The 10,173-nt window shown below is 42.7% G+C and overlaps 1 protein-coding gene across 1 annotated transcript in view; it reads right to left on the bottom strand.

The window, feature by feature from the left end:
- The window catches only part of ENPP1 (ectonucleotide pyrophosphatase/phosphodiesterase 1), a 71,131-nt gene extending 63,634 nt beyond the window's left edge, over positions 1-7,497 (bottom strand). Inside the window, exon 1 of the mRNA XM_081829019.1 lies at positions 7,248-7,497. Coding sequence (XP_081685145.1) covers positions 7,248-7,484 — 237 coding nt within the window. The 5' untranslated portion in view covers positions 7,485-7,497. The remainder of the gene's footprint in view (positions 1-7,247) is intronic.
- Positions 7,498-10,173: the final 2,676 nt, after the last annotated feature.

Genomic DNA, 10,173 nt, shown 5'->3' with positions numbered 1-10,173 from the left:
CCCACCCCACCCCCCACTCCAGCAACCCTCAGATTGTTTCCTGAGATTAAGAATTCCTCCTATCAGTGAGGTCATATGATACATGTCTTTCTCTGATTGACTTATTTCGCTCAGCATAACACCCTCCAGTTCCAACCACGTCGTTGCAAATGGTAAGATTTCATTCCTTTTGATGGCTGCATAATATTTTACTGTATATATACACCACATCTGTTTTATCCATTCATCTGTTGATGAACATCTTGGCTCTACACTCTTTTAAGTGAAACTGATTTCTTTTTGGCGTAATCGCAAGTGCGTGACCACGCGTGTAAGTGGGGCCGCCCATCGCCCGGACGCCTGTTAAGGTGACAGTAGTGGCCCCTGCCCTTGCTTTAATACCATCAGTATAAATGTCAGCACCGTGAAAAGAGCAAATGACATCATGCTGTTGTTGTTAAAATCGTTTGGAATTCATGGTCCCCCTGAAAGACTTAACTTCGGGACACCCCAGGGACCCACCCACCACACTTTGAGAGTGCTGCCTGAGCTATTTTGGCTTTTGCAACTTTGTTCTACCTGTGCTGTCTTTTGCTTATAAACATATGTATTCAAAATAAAGGTAATCTGGAGCAATGGGAGACTCTATGTGGAAAAATGTCATAATGACAGTCGTATTTCTTTTGCTGCACAACAGCACCATAAAAACTACCTGAGTTCCTTGCCACGTCTCTCTCTCCATGACAGACCGTAGGCCCCAGATGCTTGCTAATGCCACAGAGCTTCTCAAGGGAGAGAAATCAGCTTTAGGAACAAGCTTCTGTCTCTGAAATATTTCCTGAAAACCATGCTCTTGAAGGATCTCAAACCACACCTGTGATAGAATGTTTGCCACCTAAATCTATGTAAAATCCTAAGATACGTAAGATACCATCCTAGGATGATCATCCACAAATGAGATATGCTTCTGAAAATTCACTCCCTCCAAAATGACTTTCTATCAGGCCTCTCTATTTTCCTAGTCTACATTTAAAAATGTATTAAGAAGGAAACTCAAATCAAGAAGATGAAAACCACTTTCCCCCAAATTTGTATACATTGGAAGCTCAGAGTAACATGTGATTATTGACATCACACTGATTAAAAGGCAAACGAATGGGATGCCATTAGCCATTAATCCAGAATAAAAATCTGTAGTTAAAAGCCCTTTTGGTTATCAAAGTTTTCTACTTCCAAATTTCACCTGTAAATTTAACCCACTGTTTCTAGAAGTAGAGTAAATGAACCAACTACATCTGAATAACTTGAGGTACTTAATATATTCTGTAGATTCTTTGGGTCCATTCCTATCTTAGTCTGCTCAAACTGCTGTGGCAAAATGTCACAGACTGGGTGGCTTAAACCACAGAAATTCTCACTTTCTAGAGGCTGGCAAGTTGAAGATGAAGGTGCTGGCCAAACTGCATCCTGGTGAAGACTCTTCTGTCTTTCATGATGTCTGCACAGGACCCTTTCTTAGGGTGTGTTGGAAAGGGGCATGAGGGAAGGGAAGGAGACAGCTCACATCTCCTCTCCTCCCCTTTCTTCTAAGGCTACTAAGCCCACTAAGCCCTTCATAACAGCCCTCCCTCATGACCTCAGCTAAGTCTAATTACCTCCCATAGGCCCTGGGTCCAAATATCATCACATTGGGGGAATTATGACTTCACCATATGAATGTGAGAAGGACACAAACATTTAGTCCATAACAATTTCAAGCCTTCCACACCACAACCTCTGGGAATGGAGCCCAGCAATCTGTTGTCCTTAACAGTTTCCAGCTGTTTTCCTAAGCACACTGCAGTTTGAGAAACCTGATTGCACCCCTGTGAGCCTGTTTCCTAATCTGTAAACTAGGGCTGATTATCACTATAACTTCGTGTTTCAGAGTTGCTGATGTTTGAGGATCAATTAAGAATATATGGGAAAATGCTTTCGAAAATTGCAAAGTGCTTTGTGAATAATCATCATCTAAACTGTTACCACCTACATTTCCACCAAATCTTTTTCTAAAAACTGAAAGTAGGAGCGCCTGGGTGGTTCAGTCAGTTAAATGTCCCACTCTTGATTTCGGACCAGGTCATGATCTCAGGGTTGTGAGATCGGGCCCCGTGTTGGGCTCCACACTGAGTGTGGAGCTTGCTTAAGATTCTCTCCCTCCCTCCCTCTCTCTCTCTAAAAAAAAAAAAAGAATAAAAATTTTAAAAACTAAAAACTAAAAGTGAGGGACACCTAGGTGGCTCTGTCAGTTAAGCATCCAACTCTTGGTTTCGGCTCAGGTCATGATCTCAGGGTCCTGAGATCAAGCCCTGTGTCAGGCTCCCCACTTAATGGGGAGTCTGCTTGAGATTCTCTCCCTCTCCCTCTGTCCCTCCCCTCCCTCTAAAATAAATAAATAATCTTAAGAAAAACTAAAAATTAAGGAGGATAAAATAAAGATTATTATAGATGTTATCTTAATTCTTGTAATTAATCCTCAAATAACTAAAATTCTCAGGAAACAGAGTGTTCTAGTTAATATGTAGCTGAACATTCTGGTCACTCTTTTGAAAAGCCCTTTTAAATATGTTATTATACTTTATTTCCATAGTAAATACGTAACTTAGATTTTATTTGATGCGAAAGGGCTTTCATTTGAGTCAGCTTTCTGAATATCAGTTCTTGCTGCATAGGACTCAAGCTTAAAAGAGTAATCTATGTTCTGCCTTGAACTCATTTGCTAAAAGGTTTCTTGTTTACTTTCTGTTGTTTGGGGATATTTCATAGTTGATAAAGGCATGTTTATTTTAACCAAAGGTAGATCTCTAATTACAAGTTGTATTCCAAAAGCTTATATGTCCCTAAATCATTTGAAATATGAAATGCCTCTTCTACCAAAAAAAAAAAAAATTATAGATCACAATTAAGTTCTCTAACTTGTCCAAAACGCCCATAATACATATGAAATACATTTGCCAAATGAGTTAGAAGTTACAAGGATATTTTGCAGTGAAATTTATCAAACTCAATCTGAATATAAAACGGTTTTCATTTACCTTTAATGCTGATATCTGAGAAAAAAGTAAGCTGGGGGACAATGAGAAGGCGAAAGATAAAAATTTCTGTAACTATTCTAAATGGGTCAATGGTCCTCAGTTCTTTATTATACAGAATGCATAAGGTCTCTCAACAAGGCCATTAGGGATTCTCTTCAGAGTGATGAATAAAGGAGGCAGGGGATAGCAAAACCGAGTGTCCAGAGTGAACTGAACAAGCGGAACGCAAGGGAATAAAGAAAACGTTGAAAGGATGGCTGTGTATCCATGGAGCAGAAACCCGCTGAGGTATCAATGGTGAGAGAGAGAGAGAGACCACAATGGGACTCAGAGCAGAAAGGAATTGAAAGCAATGCTGAAGAAAACAGTACCCCACAAAAGACATGAAGACTGAATGTGGGGTATGAGAGCAAAGTCACTAACACAGAAGAGGCCACAATACACGTGAAGCCGACTCCCATCTGTACCTGCAGGATGACCTACCCTGTGCATGCCTGACGGCCACACCTGGCTCGTTTGTACTTAAGAGGATGGCAGGCAGTTAGATCCTACTTCTGAATCCAAGTGACCACAGAGGCCTTGCTTGGCCTGTCCTAAAGCATGCTGGCCTTGGCTGGAAACTTTGGTTTATAGCTCCTTCACGGCCTCTTCCATCTCCCAAGGCCCTAATGAAATGATATCGCAGTTTTGATCTTATCCCTGAATTTCTACCCAAGCGTATCTATTAGCGCATCTATATTTAGATTCCTGACTTTCAACTGGTCATATGGGTCTGTGGTCAGATAGTTTTCCCATCTTGCTCTTTTCCAAGGCAAAGTGTCGCTTGGTCTAAGTAAAAATGCAGTGCATTCATTCATTCAACCAAAAGCCGACACTGAGTGTCAGGCACTGTCTGAGGCCCAGTGGTAAACACAACCATCTTGCTTGCCTCCTAGAAATGTTTGATTCATTTTATCACAACATGTGAGACAAATACCAAAAGGGGCAAACAGGAAACTTCTCTGGCCTCTAAGATGCTCTGGTCATTCTGAAAGATGCTAAACTATGGCTGGAGGATATTAAATTTTACGAGCCAAAGAGAAATGTCAATTCCAAGTCTGATTAAGAGCAGAGAATTAGGGGCACCTAGTGGCTGTCAGTTAAGCATCCGACTCGATTTCAGTTCAGGTCCTGATCTCAGAGTTGTTAGATGGAGCCCCACATCGGACTCTGTGCTCAGCATGGAGTCTGCTTGAGAGTCTTTCTGTCCCTCTCTCTCTGCCCCTCCCCCCGCTCAGGCTCTCTAAATAAAGAAATAAATAAATAAATAAATAAATAAATTTCTAAAAAAAAGAGTAGAGAATTACCTTGAATGTTCTCCAAACTGTATTTTAGAGATAAGACAATGTGTTGTAAAAAGGGGAGAAGAGCTTACCGAATTAGTAACTTTCATACCCAAACCTCCGATAAACAAGGGCAACCTCTGCCACTTGCAAAGAACTCTTTCACTGAAAAGTGAAAGTAGTCTTTAACCACCACCACCCACACATAAAGCCCTTTTCACATACACAGGTATACGTATTCATAAGCACTGCAGAAGGTCACAAACACAAAATAATGCTGTAGAAGGACTCACTGGTCAGTGGAAAAATGTACTGCACTGTGGTTGAAAATTCTCTGCCCTTTAAAATGATACCAGGGAATAAGAAGGATTATTTCAAATAAATCTTCAAGTCTAACCTCAGTGAAAGTCAAAATTTCAGTTCAAAATTTAATTCGGAACTAGGGAAAGGCATCCAGTATTTAACACATCTACCGGAGCATATACAGAGAAGTACTTCTACTTGCCCTCTGAGTTTTCTGCAGTCTGGCTTAGTGCCTGGGCATGAGCATTTCCAGGGCCCAGGGCCAAAAGCCACCAGAGCCTACAATTCTTTCCCTGGACTCAACACCTCTTCCCTTCTTCATCCACTCTCTCATTACTACATCATTTAAGCTTATCTGAAATATCTTCAGAAAAATGCAAGAGTTGCCACTGATTATCTCTCTGGAAGGCAAGTCTTACAATAATTATCCTGCTAGATAAAAACTGTGTGGCTGAGAACCAGATCAGTAGTTGGCCTCTAGTAATCCCAACCCTGGATTCAGTCAGTCAACTCACTTCTTCAGCTTTATGAAAAGTGTGTTGATGTTTAACCTGAAAAAAGGAATCCCATAATTGCAGCTCCTTTCTAGAAGATTTGTCCCAGAACTCTTTGATGTCAGTTGTCAAATTCCTTCTGGAGACTTTTCCCTTTAGAAGTGCATCATTTGGTGGGGAGGGGGGAAGTAGGGTATTGACATAGGGAAGAAAAAGAAGAATGGGTAAAAGCTTTCACATTCACTTGTGTTACTAATTAAGATTACTAATTAAAACACAGCAATGAGTTTAGGTGTATATTTAATGTCCCACAGTATTTCATCGAAGACAGGAGGTAAGAATTCTTTGCTGATTCGTGTTACAGCAAAAGACCCCACCTAATAGAATAAGAAATATTCATGATTATACTACTTGTGAAAGGAAGACCTAAGACACTTCCATGTCCAGTACCCAGAGTTACACCATCAGAACACAGTGGAATGCTGTTTGACCAGCTGATTGCACGTGTCAAAGACTGAAATGCATGTTTCAAAGGTAGGTCTTTGCTGATACCTATTCCGGATCTATAAGTAAATGAATAGGAAAGATTTAAAAACTGAATATAGCAATTGGCAATTTAGCAACCCTCCAAGGCTATAGGCATTTAGAAATGATTTCACATTAGAGTTGCACACAGATTCAATGTACAATTACTGAATACCTGGTAGTGTGCTAAACACCTGAAAAAAGGATACTAAATAATTTTAGTGATCATGTTATAGAAGCAAAAGTCTCCCATTAACAGGAACAAAAAAAGGTGACTCAAAAGTCCAAAAGTAAGTTCTCATCCTGATGCAAAAATATATATTGAGATATAAACATTATGTGGTTTGTGACTCTTGGAACCTTAGGCTTAAGTTTTAATTACTAAGCATATGACATCATCTCTTTAGTCTAGGAATGTTGGTTCCTCAAAGTATTGTAACATCACCATGATACCTAAAATATAGTGAAAATGGAAATGCTTATGAAAGTAGGTTTCAAATATCAGAAAAGATATTCTCTACACAGCATTGTTTAATCATAGTAAGTGATGTTACTTCTATATAATGCATAAAAATGACTGTCTACTTGTAATTTTCAATTTACTTCCCCACATTGTTCCCATGGGATCCTCATAATCTATGCAATGGGCAATGGAGGTGATGTCCTCATTTTTTTTTTTTAATTTTATTATGTCAGTCACCATACAATACATCATTAGTTTTTGACCTCATTTTAACAAATTAAGAAATTGAGGTTTGGGAGACTTATACAAGGCCTCAGCAATTACTAACTAAACCAAGAACCCAGGCTCTGACTCTCAGCCCAGCACTTCCTACCATAGGAATGAAAACCCCCACATTTCATCAAATTGATTGTGGATCTTGCAACTGTCAAAATAGCAGAGGAATAATGGCTACTTTTGTTAGCAACAAAAACCATGTAACCTACGGTTAAAAGAGTGGACAAATAATCGTCAACGTTTCTTCACATTCGCCTAACATGAATATTGATGGAATTTCTGTAACAGCTGCAAGGAAATTCCTAAGCAGAGCCAAAAGAAAAGGCATTTCCTAAAGTTCCTGATAAAACTTAAAGAACTCTGTTCAATCTTTTCAAGTGAAATCAGTTAATGCAAAGAAAGTCATCAATACTACCCCCAGAGTCACCCAAAAAAGATTAAAAAGGAAAAAAAAAAAAAGAAAAGTTGGCCTTTTCTAAGACCAACAACTTTCGGGCGGGTCATTTTTCCCTTCTAAAATCTTCCTACTCTGCTGGGGACGAGGGGTATTTCTAAAAGGTGGCAATTTTAACAGCCTGGTTTCCTAAACGCGGCCCTTAGAAGCATCCGTGGCACAGGGGAGCGCGCACTACTCCCCCGGGGTAAAGAGCAGGAACAGAGCGCGGAGCAGGTCTGCGCGCCCGCAGGCGAGCGCGTGCAGGCGAAGAGAAGCGGCCGCAACGCTGCCTCTCTCCGGGCCCCCGGTGCTGACCGCGCTCGGCGCGCAGGAGCGGGGCGCCACCCTCCCCGCCCTCCCGGGCCGCGGACCTACCAGCGAGAGCACCTTATAGGTGTTGGGGTCTTTGGCCGTGCGGGCGCGCACCGCCTTCTCCGGCGGCTCCTCCCCCACCTCCATGGGGGCCAGCAAGGACTCAGCCGCCTGCCCGTCCCCGGGCGCCGCGGCGGCGCGACCGACGCTCGGGTCGCCGTTCCCCGCCGGGCCCTCCCGGGGAACGCGGCCGCCCTCGCCGCCGCTGCTCCCACCCCCTGCGCAGCCGTCGCGCTCCATCGTGGCCCCCGGCGCTTCGGCCCCGCCGCCCTGCCGCGCCTTTAATAGGCTCCGCGCCCGTCCCGCCCCGTCCCGCCCCGCCCCGCCCCGCCCGCCGCCGCGCCCGCCCCGCCCGCCGCCGCGCCCGCCCCTCACCGCCAGGCCCTTGGCTCCGCGCCCACCGCCCAGCGCTAGAAGTGAGGGGAAAGCAACTCAACGCCCCGGATTATTTGGCTTCCTGTCTGATTTCGGGCACTCTGCGTGTCGGTTATTTTGGGTCCTGTACGTGGGCGCGTCTTCAACTTCCCCCAAAGCCTTCCCCTCCCCGCGCCCCGGGCACCTTCCGAACACTTGCAGGAATCGCCCTGCTTGGCCTCGCGGCGCGGGCTGGACTGAAATTGCAGAGTGCGGTCTGCAGAGGGCATGAGATCATGGGGCCCCAAAATAGAGCGGGAGGAGGAGGAGAAGGATGCAGCCGAGGCCGGTGCAGCTTCTTCACGGCGGGAGTCGGGCCTACCTGTGTTTCTTTTTTTTTTTTTTTAATTTTTTCATTGTTATGTTAATCCCCATACATTACATCATTAGTTTTTGATGTAGTGTTCCATGATTCATTGTTTGTGCATAACACCCAGTGCTCCATGCAGAACGTGCCCTCCTCAATACCCATCACCAGGCTAACCCATCCTCCCACCCCCTCCCCTCTAGAACCCTCAGTTTGTTTTTCAGAGTCCAACGTCTCTCATGGTTCGTCTACCCCTCTGATTTCCCCCCCTTCATTCTTCCCCTCCTATCTTCTTCTTCTTTTTTTTTTCTTAACATATATTGCATTATTTGTTTCAGAGGTACAGACCTGAGATTCAACAGTCTTGCACAATTCACAGCGCTTACCAGAGCACATACCCTCTCCAGTGTCTACGGCGACTTGCAAATAGGCTGGAGGGGGTCGAGGGTGGGACAAGGAGACCTTCTTTTTCTCCTGTGTAGAAGCAAGTGAGAATTCCCTCAAAGCCCTGCTACCCACTGCCACTCTACTCTGGGAAAGGAATAACCAACCTTAAAATACCTGGTGTAACTAAAGCACTCATATATAAGGGATACTTTGTTTTCCACGGTTTTATGTGGTTTCTGGGTTTTTCTCGCTGATCTTGTCTTAATATATTTACTTATTAGTTCCTTTAGACTTTCTGTGTTGAAGGCTTCAAAGTGCCGATGTTGCCTCATCCTGAGGTTGACGCTGATACTTGGTTAGCAGTATTGAACATTTTAACACAGTCCGAAATACTTTGATACTTTATTTTTGAACTAGGACATGAACGGTAAGCTGTAATTATTGATGGGTTTTGATTCACCTTCGACTCTACAACTTTTACTTTTCCTTCCTCATCAGAAAAACCACAAGTGTGTACTGAAGTGATTCTTGTCTGTGAAGGGGAAGCAAGTGACTTTGAATTGCTTTGCAATACCAGGGACTGACTCTGGGGACCAAAGAAAGTTATACATTCCAAAGACGATTGTCCATCCATTTTGACTATGCGGATGTATACAAATATTTTTTTTTAAAAACTGAGGATGGATATTTAACAGATATAAAGTGTGTGTTATTCCCTTTAAAATAGTCAATTTAAGAGGCTTTCCATTTATACTGACTCATTCATTCATTCATTCATTCATTCAATAATGAATCTTTCAATTCAATCTTTTGGCCTCCAACTATGTATACCATACCAAAGATGAATAAAAGTATATATTTCTCAAGTAGTTGAAGGGGGTAAAGACAATAAATAAACAAACAAAAAAATTAAAACCCAAGTCCTATATGCATAATAGAGTCACAAATAAGATATTTTGAAAGTTTAGTGGAAAGGTAACTGACATCTGGAAGAACTAAAAGCCATCCCTCAAACATGACTGAGCTTTTTCTTTTCTTTTCTTTTTTTTTGTTTAATTACCTTTGAGTCAGCTTACAAACCACCGAAGAGAAACAGGTTTTCACTATTTCATAGTCACACATATTTTTTACCCCAAACTTGGCTCCAAATTTTCCTTTAACTGTTTCCAAAAATCAGATTCAAGGACAAAGATTTGTGCCACAAAGACTGGTCAAATGAGTGTCAAAACTCCTAAAGGAAACTCAACAGTGTGGCTTTGAACCTAACAAAACAAATGGAATCGGTATATTGATCAAAACCATCCCAAGGCAAAGAATCACTCTCCAGGCTTCACCCATGGGAAAAGTGAGCACACAGAGTGAGTCTACAGAGGCACAAACTCAACCTCCATCAGTGAGTGAGGCAGTCCCCTGCAGGTTACCTGTGGGCTCTTGTTACAGGGGTGAGGATTTACTCAGCAGCATCCTGTGCCCATTGTGGCCAGATAGATTTCTCAAGAGAAACCGGAAATTTAGATGTTTGTATGACTTCTCCAAGATTGCAAAATTTTGTCTACAAAATTCAGAAAAACTATTTCTTTAAACACTTGAAAAGCCAAACAAAATGTAACACATCTGCAGGGTGGGCCTGGCAAAGAGGCACCAGGATGTGGCCTCTGCCTTATGCTCAGGCCTCGCCGGAGCCAGTCGGGATTTCTGTGGGTAACTATAAAAGTCTCGTTGAATTTTTAAAAATCAGAGGAATAAGAATGGATCGATTGAGTGTGCCAGTCATCTTGCTTAGCTATAGACATCGCAATGCCTGTAGTGATGTCTTGCCAG

The sequence above is a fragment of the Leptonychotes weddellii genome, chromosome 8, assembly GCF_054177405.1.
Source record: "Leptonychotes weddellii isolate Sample4059 chromosome 8, ASM5417740v2, whole genome shotgun sequence".
Lineage (NCBI taxonomy): Eukaryota > Metazoa > Chordata > Mammalia > Carnivora > Phocidae > Leptonychotes > Leptonychotes weddellii.
Note: the sequence above shows the minus strand (reverse complement) of the source record. Positions and strands in the feature narration are given on the sequence as shown.